The 13,924-nt window shown below is 40.4% G+C and overlaps 1 protein-coding gene across 13 annotated transcripts in view; it reads right to left on the bottom strand.

Moving 5' to 3' along the window:
• dab2ipb (DAB2 interacting protein b) overlaps window positions 1–13,924 on the bottom strand; it is a 94,357-nt gene that overhangs the window by 42,564 nt on the left and 37,869 nt on the right. For 8 of the 13 annotated variants that reach the window (XM_061747607.1, XM_061747606.1, XM_061747609.1 and 5 more), the window contains 2 exons: window positions 10,334–10,461; window positions 1,830–1,948 (listed from right to left, as the gene is read on the bottom strand). In XM_061747607.1, the coding sequence (XP_061603591.1) occupies window positions 1,830–1,948; window positions 10,334–10,461 (247 nt within the window). Of the gene's footprint in view, window positions 1–1,829; window positions 1,949–10,333; window positions 10,462–11,251; window positions 11,638–13,924 lie in introns of those variants that run through there. The other 5 variants (XM_061747608.1, XM_061747618.1, XM_061747619.1 and 2 more) reach the window with 2 other exon arrangements.

Raw genomic sequence — 13,924 nt, forward strand, 5'->3', positions numbered from 1 at the left:
TTCACACTTGCATGACAGCTAAGAATGTTTTCCAATAGTGTTCGACCCTGGATTTTCATCATTTCCTTTGGTGTGTGTTAATGTGTGTGTTGTGTTGTGTTATGCTAAATATAGAAATGGCCAGCGAGTGTCCAGCCTCTGATTATCATGGATGAATATTTCATTTTCGGAGTCCAGCTGCTTCTGCTCATCTTTAGCTCGCTCCCTCGAGTCGAGAAAAAAAAAAACACACACCAAGACGATACATGGCGGAGTCGGGGTGGGTGGGTGTTGTTTGTATGAGTAAACATTTCACGTGCAATCAAATAGTACCCTGCGCGTACTGTATCTGCACATAGCAGCAGGCACTTTTTCCCAGGTATGAAATTCCCCCCTTCGCTTCTCCCGTATTTCATCATCTACCAGCCCCCCGACGGCCGTGGTTGGCGCCCCGCGGGGTATGCCGAGTCCTCTCGCCGTGTGCCGTGCTCCCATTTTGCAACCGTCCCATTTCCTAGCGTGGGAGAAAGCCTCTCAGGAGTTTCATCATCTCCGTTCCGATCAAAGATTGCAGTGCTGCCGTACACAGTATGTAAGGGAGACAAGTAGGCGGTTGCCATAGGTAAAAATTTGCCATGACAGGGTTTTTTCTTTCCGGCAAATTGTAAATGAAGCCCTCTGATTCTTTTTCGAAAGTAACCTAGAAATGATAAGCAACGATGTTTTTCTGCAATCGGCAGCATGCGCCCCGACAGGAATGGAGCAGCAGCGACAACAAAGGTCCTTGATTGTGAAAGCAAACACAAAACGAAAAACTGGAATCGTAACTTATCAAGACGGACTCATTAACATAAAACAAAATGTGTGCTACACAACGGACTGTACCATAAATAAATAAAATGATGGTGGGTCATTTTATCCCCATTACGTTTCGAAAGGAGCTTTTGAAATGATTATATTTTTAAAAAGGACAGATTTCTTTCAAGAAAATAAAAACATTTTGTTTGACAAAAATTTTTATCTTTTCAGAAAAAAGTCGCATATTTCCGAAAAATGTCATATTTTCGAAATACAGCTTTTCGAAATATATTTCGAAAAAAATATATTTTTGAGGAAAAAGTTTCAGTGAAAAAGTTTAGAAAAAAATCCTAAGCAGCATTTTTTTCTGCAATCGATAGCATGCACACAATGTGAAACGCCATAGATCGGCAAATAGAAATTAGCATCGATGTTACTGTAATTGTTCAAACAACTGCTACTTTACTCACATGGAGCAGCAACAGAGCATTCAGCAATACTTACAGGCATACTATATTTTTTCGTTCTGCTCTGTGCAAATGACTATTACTAGTTAGGGACCTTCTCTGCCTCTTCTTCTGGTTGTTAACTACAGTCCGTCTTCACAGTGCTGCCTGATATGTTGTGGCGCAATGTCATAATACACTGGAGGTGCGTAACTCTAAAGAAGGACTTGCTGTAAACCCATAAGAAAGTTCTTTAACTCACTTCAATGTAGTTCCTTGGTACCGACATGCTACCAGATGGAGGCAAAGCACTACCTTTGTAGAAACGAAGCTCCTTAACTCTCTTGCTGATGTAGTTTAAATCCCCATTATATTTCAAACGCAACCTCAAACTAACAAGCAGCAATTTCTGCAATCTGCAATGCGCACCCTGACAAGAACGAGGCAGCAGAAGTTGACGGGCAGGCCCTGAAACAAAAACAATCTCAGCTCTTGTCGTCCTTATAGGCCCATGAACACAAACCATAAAGAGGACATATACTGTGTTTATAATATGCGCATCCAACAACACTGCAGCTCTCTTGCCTAACCTTGTCACACACTCACCTGTCATTGTCCACGTTCCTGAACCCCGGCAAGATGTGTCTGAAGCTGGAGTTGCGGTCCAGCTTGGGTTGACTCTTGGTGCGCTTGATGGAGCCCTTCAGCCGCCGACTCAGGAAGCCCTGGTGGACAAAAAAACAACAACAAAACTGAAAAATCAAAAAGAAAAATCTGCTGTAAATTCGGAAAACCGTCGCAGTAACTGAAACTTGCAAAGTATAGTCCAATTATTTATTATATTAATCTGTGAATATGATTCATATATGCATTTCAATGCCAATTTTTGAAACTGCACTTTGAAGAGAGTCGCAGGTATTGTGTTTATGTCCACTTGAGGTCACCATCCACACACATAACACAACACAAGCACATGCCTATCAGGTATGCGCCACTTAAATGACGTGAAGTACCACCCATGCGGACCCAGAATTAATTGCGGTGATGTTTTAAACTGCAGTATTTCAGTTGTGCAAAATCAAGCTAAACATTGCTCTTTACTTACATTTGTTCCTGTCAATATTATTATGCACATGTGCATTAGCTATTCGTCGGGCTATGCTTGGTATTTGTGAATTTATTTCATAAACTCTGACTGTGGCTTGTGTTTTAAACGGGTAACGTACTCAGGTTTCTTTTTATGCTAAAAACAAGAGCCCAATTGACCTGTGAGTCATTGCTGCTGCATTTAAATCAATTAGCCTACAGAGCTGGCTGTATCAGAGATGTGCAGTTGAGTAATTGCACTACACCGACCATTAATAAGAAATCAGCGGTTACTGTATATACAATATTATTAATACCTATTTTGGTATCAAGGAAAACACAAAAGTGGTTTAGATCTAGTGAGCAATAACAGTTGCTGTAAATTTTCACCTGGACTAAATGTGTGTGTCATCTGCAAATAAGATGAATTTAAGTAATTGTGATGTCTTGCATATATCATTGATGTACATCATAAACAATTTCAGACTCAGATTAAAGACAACACTCACTTTTAAATCCACACATTCCCTTAAACATCAAGAAGAAGTTGGCACACCCCATTTCCAGCTCTGGAAAGCCTACTTACCGCCAGTAAAAGCATCTTATTTAATCACGTAAACATGAATCTTTGAAGCTATGCACTCACTTAAACATCAAGACAAAGCTACCGCTCCCCATTTCCACCTCCCCCCCAAAAAAGCTTATTCATAGCCAGTAAAAGCATAATGTTGAATCATGCCAACATGACATTCGCTTTCAAAGCCATACACCCTCTTTAGGATTCCACACCCCCTTTCCCCCCCACACACCATCAAAAAAGCCAGTTTATAGCCAATAAAGACACCATATTTAATCATTAAAACATGATATTGACTTTTTTAAAGCTACGCACCCCCTATAACATTCTGACACAGGTGGCGCACCCCCTCATCCCTTCCAAAAAACCTGCTTGGTCAAAGCCAATAAAGGCATCCTGTTTAACCATGCAAACATGACATTTACTTTTAACCCCATGCAGCGCCTTCAGCATCTCGACAGTTGCCGCACCCCCTCCACTCACCTTTTATGAGCCCACTACTTCACGTTCCAGCTGGTAAAGCTAGGACAAGGTTAAAGAGGTTACCTGTACTTAAAGCGGCACAACGCTAGTAACCATCTCCCTTATTCAACGATTACATGTTGTGGTTCCCGGCTAATGACATCATGCTCTCGCTGTCACTGGTTACTATTCAAACACAGTAATCAGGCGCTAATTCACCGGATTCACGCCTTCGGTTCTGGCTCCCCCCCCCCCCCCCCTCTTCTTTGTCTGAATGTGTTTACTTTCACCCTGGCGAACATCTGCAATCGCACTCCCCAAGCGCCCCGCCGTCGCCATGGCAACTGTCGGCTGGCATTTTGAGCGAGAAGAATATTAAGAAAAAAGAAAACCTGTCAGGATGCTTGCTGCCAGTGTTATCCGAGACACGAGGCTGCTCGTATTTGGCAAGAGAAGCGTGGGGGTGGGGGGGGGGGGGGGGGGGGGGGGTGGGGGGGGGGTTGGGGGCGGGGTTTGAATGAGGAGGATGATTGCGGAGTGCTTAGTGATGCCAGCGCTAATTAAATGTAGCACGTTTATGTAACCATGCGCAACTGATGACTATTTTTGTTGTGAAGAAGATCAACGAACCTATCTCTATATTTGATTTCCCCCCCCCCGCCCCAAACCCCCTCTCCCCTAACTGAAAACTTTTAAGGTTAAAAACAAAGAAAACTCAGCAAATTTCATTGGAATGTGATGCAATGCACGATAGCCAAGATTGGTGAGGTAGCTGCGTTTAGCACTTTTAAGCAACGCTAAACTATTACGCTATAAAGTAACAGACGTTATGTTTTTTTAGCCTGAGTGTCTGTTTAACATTTTACCAGCATTAACAATAAGCACTGACAATGCGCAATAGCCAAGATTGGCAAAGTAGCTGGGATGAGCTAGCTTCAGCGATGCTGAACTAAATGCTAAAAAAAATGAGATTTGTTTTTTTTTTTTGCTTGTGTTTCTGTTAATTATGTTACCAGCATTAACAATAAGCACCCACAATGAATGATAGCCAAGATTAGCAAGGTAGCTGAGGTCCTTCCTTCCTTAGTGATGCTAAGCTAAAATGCTAAAAAGCAACAGGTTTTTTCACCTGTGTTTCTGATGCTAAACTAAATGCTAAAAAGCGACAGAGGTTTTTTTGCCTGTGCTTCTATTAATTATTTTACCAGCATTAACGATAAGCAACCACAATGAATGATAGCCAAGATTAGTAAGATAGCTAGGGTTAGCCATCTTCAGCGATGCTAAGCTAAATGCTAAAAAGTGACAGACATTTTTTTCCCACCTGCCTTTTTCTGTTTATTATGTTACCAGCATTTCTGATAAAAATTCACAAAATTTGGAGGCACGTGTTTGCCTCTGGACATCAACGTGCAAGATGTTCAATGACAGACGAGGTAGCTATGGTTAGCAGTCACTACAGCTGAAAACCAGTATTTCCGATAAAAACTTTTCATTGGACAGAAAGAGGGCCAAGAATGGTGCAATAGCTGCAGTTAGCTGTCTTTAGTGATGTTAAGCTAAATGCTAAAATACAACAGCTTATATTGCCCCTGCATTTTCTGCGTATTATAATACCAGTATAGTTGAAGGTTTATAATTACCTTAACATCTATGCCCATTTCTTCCTGTAGTTTCCCATTTCTTGGCAGCGAGACAGTGACAACAGGCGATAAGGAAATGTGTTTAAAGCGCATGGCAGGCGTCAAAAAAATGAAAATAAATTATATACCATATGAATTTTTCTTAATATGGTCACTACTTTGCGGCAAAATAATAAAACGACCATATGATGACTTGCAATTCAAACAACTCTTAAGTAGGGGCACTTGTATGTCAAGGTACCACTGTACTAGTAATAAGTAAATGCAAAAAATTTGCATTTATCTAATTTTGGGCTGAGCATCAACCACCACTACCTCATCAATCTTGCTTTTTTTTTTTTTTTTTTGTCCGGACGTGAAAGAGGTCTTCAGTCGACTGCTGGGTCTTGTTTGGTCTCACCGCTGCCTTGTTTTGTCTCTGCTCACCCTCCTGCCGACATGTTTACCGCTTCTATTGTTCTGTGGCGTCCTCGCATTTTCGTGGTTTTTACATGGTAGTCAAACGACCTACTGCCGTCACAGTCGGCCCATTAAAGCACCTGTGTAATTAGCCGCTAGAGATGGATAGGTCGCCCTGGGCTTTGGGAGGTAATTGGAGAGCAACTTTATGACAGGCACACCAACACGGGCGCGCCTTTTGTTTGCCGTGACAAGTACCTGTCGCCAGGAAACGCTTCGTCTACGCTAAGGAACCCCAAAACCAGCGAATAAATATTGAATCTGTGCGAATTCACATAGTCATGGTTTTTTTCTATCCTCAGTTATTTGCAAAAACCTCACCTGTTCCTATATTATTGTGCTATTTCAGTGACATTTCCACAAGTAAAATTCACTCACAAAGACATGCACCACATTCCATGTCCTAATGGGGTTGGCGCACCCTCTGTCCCCTACACAGTTGACTAGTTGAACCAAGTAGTCAACTAGCCATTTCAGACAGGCTCTTAAAACATTTGGAAAAGATCAGCAGTCCATAATCGTATAAGAGAATTATTATGATGGTATATTTGGGCCGGGTAAGAATTTAACATATGTTAGGTTAACAGACTAGTTGACTTGTCGACTTTACTACTCCTCTTACTACTACTTAAAATTTGATGTCGACTAATCGCTAGCCTTCATACATCCTCGCAAGTCAGAGAGTACGAAAAAAAGCTAGTGGTGCTCGAGATTAGCGCTCGCCGCTAGTCTTAAAAGATTAACACCAGCGGTACCTCAGGACTGGCGTCCTCACTTTGTACCAAGTGAAACTCCCATCTTTGCCGCCAAAATGTTACGCCTAATAATGTGTGGGTAACAACTGTGTGCTAGCAAGAACATGTTGATCATAGAAGTTGTTTGCTACAACACACACCAACATAGTGACGCTTGTGTCACTTGATGACACTAATCAGTCTATACAGCCGCATGGATGCTTTCAAGCGAGTAGAAATATTTTGCAAAGAATGAGAGCACTGGCAAGTGTCTCTTCAAATACAATAAAAGCACAAGGGAAATTGAAACATTTCTTGAATTTTTTGGAGCCTGCTTACCAAGCCTCCCATCTTAAAACATGCTACTATGGAGGAGAAAATGAGACCGGCAAGTTTGTTGAAGAGAAAAAAAATGCTTAGAGCTCCCACTAATTATAACAAATACATGCAGCTTATTATTAATTATTTGTTTTTATCTTATATGTATGCCTTGCTGTCGAAATAGCTTTACTTGAAACCGGTCCGACCGTGGCGTAAAAAGGTTTGGGGACCGCTGTGGTGTGCTGCAAAAATATCAGTGATGTCATCCTTTAATCGCCTGAGACTCAACTGTCATCACATTATAGTCGAATATAAAAGGTTTGTTGTCGTACAACCCCTACTGCAAAAACCCTAAAATAAACACCTGTTTATAATTTGGTTTGAATCATGCAAACATGAAATTTTTTTTCTTCCTTTTGCTAGATGGCGAGAAGCGTGTAAAAAGTATCTTGAGAGAATGGACCACAAGGATGACCACGGCTGTGTTATTTATTTCCCATCGGCCTGTCGCCTATTCTCTATCTTTCAATCAGTCCAATGACGCTTACATTAATCCCACGCTCGGCGGTAGTGCAAGCTGCATTGGATTTGCTTCCGTCAACCGGCTGAAACGACGGGAGAAAAATACATATGCCGAGGGGAAGTAAAAGAGAGAAGCGTGCTGAGAAAATGTACAAGAAACAGATGGAAAAGGACAGAAATAGAAACAAGTGGCCTGGGGAAGAAAAAATATGTATTGAGAAAATGACTGCTAGTTGAAGTAGAAGAAATGGAACCAACAGGTATTTAAAAAAAAGAAAAGCATCCTTTAAAACCAGAAAGACTGCATCAACGCTACAACAGCGAATGCAGTAATACTGATAATTAAGAGATGTGTGTAATGCTAAGAAAATAAGGCAAAAAGTCCGTTTGAATTTCCAAATGAACATACTCCAAACAAGTCATATGCTGCCCCCTACTGGCGCGGAGTAGCGCAACTACTGGTTTGTAGTTGCACACATCTTACAAACTGTCAATGCTACAATGATGATGAATGCAGTAATACCGATAAATCAGAGGTGAACAAAATTTTGGCAAAATCTCACACATTCAACAGCAATACTACACAGTAGTTTTTTTTTTGTCATTTAAGTTCAAAAGTTGCATTTATTTTTCTTTAATAATTTTTTTGAAAAAGAAAAATAATTTTCGGAGGATTTTTTGATGTATTAAATGTCTGTGTTTATACAAAAAATTCAAGGAAATCATTGCATTTTGTAAAAAAAAATAAAAAGGCAAGTTGGCAAAATAGTCATGTTATTTTGGTGAAAAAATTCAACAGCAACACATCCAAAGTTTAATGATTTTTATATAAAAATTATTTTGCATTATATTTTATTTTCGAGAAAATCAAAGTCTGTAATTATATGGTTATACTTTCGTAACAAAATAGGTTGGGGGTTTGACATACGTGGTTGTTGTCGGACACTAATCGGCAACTGTCCATGATTTATTTATTTTTAATCCGCAATCGGGAACCAGAACTTTGAAGACAGTGGAGGAGTTTGAGTCCCGCCTCCTTTCCGGGCGTCGTCTTTACCAAACAAGGTCACGGAAAAACATTTTGACAGATTTAGCTCAAAAGCACTTTAGATGTTGTGGCTGATTCTTCCACGAAGAGAGACAGCATCAAGAGGTCTTTTATTTTATTTTTTTTAAACCATTAGCTAAAAGCAGGAATGTGCACAAAGGCATCTCATTATTCCGACCTCCAGCATACGATTTCAAAGGGTTTGCAAAGATGGATAAGAATATGGGGAGATGTATTCATTAGTTATCATCAGCATTATTTTGTCAGCTTTATTTTGTCAGCATGAATGCAGCGTTTTTGAAAAAGTCGACAAGAAGTCATAAACAGCTGTTGTACCAAAGCAAGATTCACATTTACTTTCTTACACCATAGGTCATGGTTCAATGTTTAAATTAAAAAAATAAATAAATGAAAAGCTAGGCAATTTTACATCGCGCATCTGTCTAGGATACCCACGTCCAGTTGGTGCTTATTTTGGGTGAATACCCAAGTAGCAATTTATTCAAGTATGAGACCTGGAATTCACCCAAAATGGCTGCTTCGTACCAAAATGGCCGACTTCCTTTTCAGTTTTGGGTATGGCTCCTTGAGAGTTTCTCATGCGTCCTGTTATAGTAAATTTTGGGCTGAACGATGAAACTGGTATCAGGGGCAAAACATTTTTCTAACTTTCCAGGGGGCGCTACTGAGTAAATTTCGTAGTAAAAAATACTTCAAAATTAGTGACTTTTCAGGCAAGATAAAGGCCCCAAAAGGCAATAAATTCATCAAAGATGAATAATTTGTGGGGACAGGGACTGAGCCTTGCCGTGAATAGCAAAAATCCACGAGTAAGTGATGGCCCCCCCCCACTGAAAAAGTTTTTGTAATTGCCTCTAGATGCCACATAATGGTGGCAAAGCACTTAAAATCACAAAACGATCACAAAAAAGGGGTTGTATGATGTGTAACGTGGTTCAAATGTTCAGTGGTAAGGTACAGAGTTTAAGAACACAAACTGTTATTACGTTTGGATTTATTTATTTTCTGTTGGCTGTAACAACACAAAGAATCAACCAAATGCATCAAACATGAACCCATGTCACATAAATGACTGTGTTCAGCTGTTAAATTATTTAACACAAACAAACCACCTTCACATGAGGCTCATCAAAAGTACTAGCTAGCATACGAGGCTAAATAACAAACAAGGCCAGGCATGAAGTTTTGTTTATAAAAAATAAAATTAATTAAAAAAAAAAAAAAAAAAAAAAAAAATCACATTTTTAATGAATTTAAATGTTTTTTTTTGAAACCTCAAAATGGGTCAATTTGACACACTACGCTACTGTAAACACTCCAGTGTTTATACGTCACCCTTGCTGCACCTCGCTGCTCGTTTCTTATTTATGCAAATACCAGCCGCTAATTGATAATTAGCTTTAAATTGATGACTCATCACTGAATTTTCCGCCCAATTAACCCCTTGTTTGTCTATGAAATTAAACGTGGCACTTCGCATATTACACTGGAATAATAACGATAAACACTGTGCGTGCGCGCGTGCGCGTGTGTGTATGTGTGTTGTACATTGACCAATGTGCTCGCTTGAACCGGCTTTGATGTCACGCGGGGAGAAATGAAAGCGAAATCTGTGTCGAACTTGCACGGACACGCTCAAACCCAAACCTTCAGTGACGAACATCAAAAAGCTGCGTTTCAACTTCATCAAAGCCAGTCGAGACCACATTACGTCCATCTGGATACCAGACTGAGATTCTCCTTGACGGAGGGGAGAGGTGGCAAAAGTACCCACACTCTGTAATGAAGTACAGATAGGTGGGTTTAAAAAGGGACTCTGGTAAAAGGAGACGTACCGATTCAACTCGCAAGTAAAAAAAAAAAAAAGTCTGAAATGTATTTCAGATCGTTATGTTAAAAAGACTGGTTGGGGAAAAGTAGACGTGCTGATTCAACTCCTGATTAAAAGTAAAAAACTGAAGACTGAAATGTACTCAAATACAAACGTAAAAATAAATATTTACTGTCACTAATATACAATATAGTGTCATCATCGCTATTTGTTCCGCCAAAAATCCACAAGCAACTGTTGCCCCCCCCCTAAAAGAAAAAGTTTAAAATTGTAGAAGGCACAAGATGGCGGAAAATCATTACTGATTTATTAGACAGGGCTATGGCCTGACTCCATGACGCCATTGCTTCTCACAGCTGGACAACAAAAATAACAACCACAACAACAACAACAAAAACAGACTCACAGTACTCACGGTGACTCTGAATGGTGTAGTGGCTGCGGCGGCGGACGTGGCCTCCATGGTGGGCGGAGTTTTGTCCGTTGGGCTGCCGGGCATGCTGCGTCGGCGCCCGGACCTCTCTGGAGGTGACTCTGCAAAAGAAACCCCCCCCAAAAAAAACACATTTGTTTACATTGAACATCTTTATACTGCATCTGAATCCGTAATCGTAAAAATGCTTTGATATTATGCAATTATATTTTAATGTTGGTAATTGTTTTTCTTTTATGGAATATTTTTTTTGAGAGCCACTGATATAGGCAATTCTAAACATTTTGGTTGGGGCATCAACAACTCGTAGGGGTTTACTGTCCACCAATGTACGTGTTTTGTGTTGTTTTTGACAAGCAAGCTTGCAAGGTTTCCATACCCGTCAGCGCCTGTTAGCCTGCGCTGAATTAGCAGTCTGCTGTTTAACAAGCCTGTTGACGGCACAAGCGGCGGGGCATAAATTGGCTCGGCAGACGGAGGAATTGCGGCTTCTGCCTGCGTAGCGTGCTGCCTTCCGTCGCGAAAACGCCCAACCCGCTGCCCGCCGTCAACATAAACACCAAAGCAAACACAAGACGGAACAGATTTACTCTCCCACCACACCATTTCAGATCTCTTTTTTTTCCCCACAAAGGCCATCTGGATCCAGGAGTGTCTGCTACTGTAAAATGTTTTTTTTTTTTCTTAATTTAATTGAGACAACATGCTCACTAGCACCAAAGACATTTAACGGGCTAGTGTAAAAGCACAACACAACACAAATAACTGTTAAACCACTCTGTTCCAAACTTTGCTGCCATGCTACATCTACCAAGTTTAAAATCCTTCATAGGGTTCGCCATCTGTCTAGTATAGTTACAAAAGCACTAAGATGAGTTTTCTTTGAAGTACCTGTGGCAGGGTAAAACTAGCCCAAAATGGCTGATTCAAACCAACATGGCAGACGTCCTCTGTCTTGTTGGTCATGGCTTCTTGAGGCTTTTTTGTAGGTATACTCAGGATAGAGATTTCTACCAAACTTCATGATGCTCAGTCAAATTGGTTTCGGGGGCAGAATTGTGAAAGAATGTGCTTCTCACTGCCTTGTGTAGCGTGTCTTGGGCCAATGGGAAACAATCAATTACAGAGCCATAAAAGTGCAGTTATAGAACCTCGTTGCAACATTGGAGACAAGACGACACTTTTCTTTTTTTTAATTAACGGAAAACCTCCAATACCGACAATGCTTTGAGGACACACATATCCACAAAGACACTATTGTTGCTCAACACATGCTTCCACCATCTGCCTGCAAATGGACAAAAACGCTTCCTCCTACATGGTGCTATCTATCTAGCTATCCAGCTAGCTAGCCGAATATTTTTTTTGTTTAAAAAAAAAAATAATTCACACAAGTACATGTCCGATTGAATGTGCGGTATAGCGATCAATTAAAAAAAAAAAAGAACTAAGATAAAAAAAATTATTACATGTGATGGAAAAAAAGATAAACTGTATTAAGCATCCCAATTAGATTTTTTTTCATCACCTTCCAGTACACAATTAAAAATAATATACAATAAAACAATATACTGTACATAAATTGTAAAAATTGCACAAAATAGAAAAGTAAATTTTTTGGGTGGGATTTACGACCCCAATTCCAATGAAGTTGGGACGTTGTGTTAAACAAATAAAAACAGAATACAATGATTTGCAAATCATCTTCGACGTATATTTAATTGAATACAGTGTATTCAATACAAAGACAAGATATTTAATGTTCAAACTGATAAACTTTATTGTTTTTAGCAAATAATCATTTTAGATTAGAATTTTATGGCTGCAACACGTTCCAAAAAAGCTGGGACAGGTGGCAAAAAAGACTGAGAAAGTTGAGGAATGCTCATCAAACAACCATTTGGAACATCCCATAGGTGAACAGGCTAATTGGGAACACGTGGGTGCCATGATTGGGTAGAAAAGGAGCTTCCCTGAATTGCTCAGTGATTCACAAGCAAAGAAGGGGCGAGGTTTTTGTAACATGGCAATGTACAGGTGATGTCTCATTTCAAATTGGTACATTTCTTCATTTTGATGAAATCAAATGAAAGGTAGTCAAGAAGCTTGCGTAGCCGTATTATTCATATTGTTCAAAAGTGACGCATTCCAAATGAAACGGACAAGAAGGAGAGCGGGTTGGCCCCCATCAGCTACTTGACCACGCAGTCCACACCGCCTCCTCCTTTCCCCCCGGCTTCCTTCCTCCCATTAACATTCACTAATATAGGTCACGCCGCACATTTCCTGTGTGGAACGCTGCACCGAGCGTCGGTTAATCCCGTCGAGGCGGGGCCGACACGGGGCATTCCCGTTCGGAAACGAGCGTAGACGGTAAAGGTTGAGGGCCGCGAACGAGTCTCCCCTGAAAACAAAAACAAAAAAAGCAACCCGTGCAGGCAGGTCTCGACACATCTCAAACTTTTTTACATGACAGGAAGTTGTTAGCGTGACATTGTCGGCGCGATTTCGCCCGGAATTATGAGCCACGGCGTCATTTTATTTCTTCCAGAACGGAGCCGTGATGGAGCCGGAACGCTGCTGTTGTGAACGAGTTTGTCGGTATTTAACAGTGGTGGGAAGTAACAGAATACAAACACTTTGTTACTGTACTTAAGTAGATTTTGGAGGCAGAGAAGGTCCCAATCTAAACTCCACTAATAGTCATTCCCACAGAGAATATATACCTGAGTATTCTTGTATGCTCTGTTTGTATGTGTTGCTCCTCGGTTTGTGTTAAAGTAGCATTTGTTGAAGGTTTATAATGACCGTAACATCTAAGCTAATTTTTTCAATTGTGTTTTGCTTTATATGTTAGCATTAACCTAACTGTTGTGAAAGGAAATCATTATATGCTTTTGTTGAACACTTTGGTGTTCAAATATACAATTTGGGATGCTCTTTTGTCTTATGTGTCGGTTTTGTGTGTTTGAAGAAGTTCAACTGTGTTTAAAGAATGTGGGGGGGGGGGAAACAATCTGAAAAAAAAAGTGTTTTTACACGGTCTCTTTATATCGTCGATTTTGACCCATCACGGTTGGGTCTGGAACGTATTCCCCCGCAACAGATGTGGGTTCACTGTAGTACCAAAACTAAGTCGATTCACTCCTATCAGTGTTTTAGCTCGCCAACAATCTCGCTTTTTAGGACCTGAGGCAAATATTTGTCTCTTTTGTAGACAACTGCCTCGCTATTTGCCGCTTTTAGCCGACAACAGCTGCCCCCATTTCACAGGAAAAACAAAAGGATAATGCCGACATAAAAGGTAAAGTAACGGCAAATGACCGCAAGATGTCGAAGCGGAAGTGCGGTAGTAGGACAGCTGGACTATATATGTATATCGTTAATGCAAAAAAAGGTGTGAAAATAATAAACAGCAGAGAGTCTGACTGGGGTTTCTTTGCAATGACAAGAAGACGACACCCTCAGGGCTGAAAAAATAAAAATATTCTCCAAACAGAATGAGGAGTCTTGTGTTATGACAGGAACACAGACAGGCACACTTTGAAGTCGTCTGACATCTAT

This window comes from Phyllopteryx taeniolatus, chromosome 15, assembly GCF_024500385.1.
Source record: "Phyllopteryx taeniolatus isolate TA_2022b chromosome 15, UOR_Ptae_1.2, whole genome shotgun sequence".
NCBI classification, from domain to species: domain Eukaryota; kingdom Metazoa; phylum Chordata; class Actinopteri; order Syngnathiformes; family Syngnathidae; genus Phyllopteryx; species Phyllopteryx taeniolatus.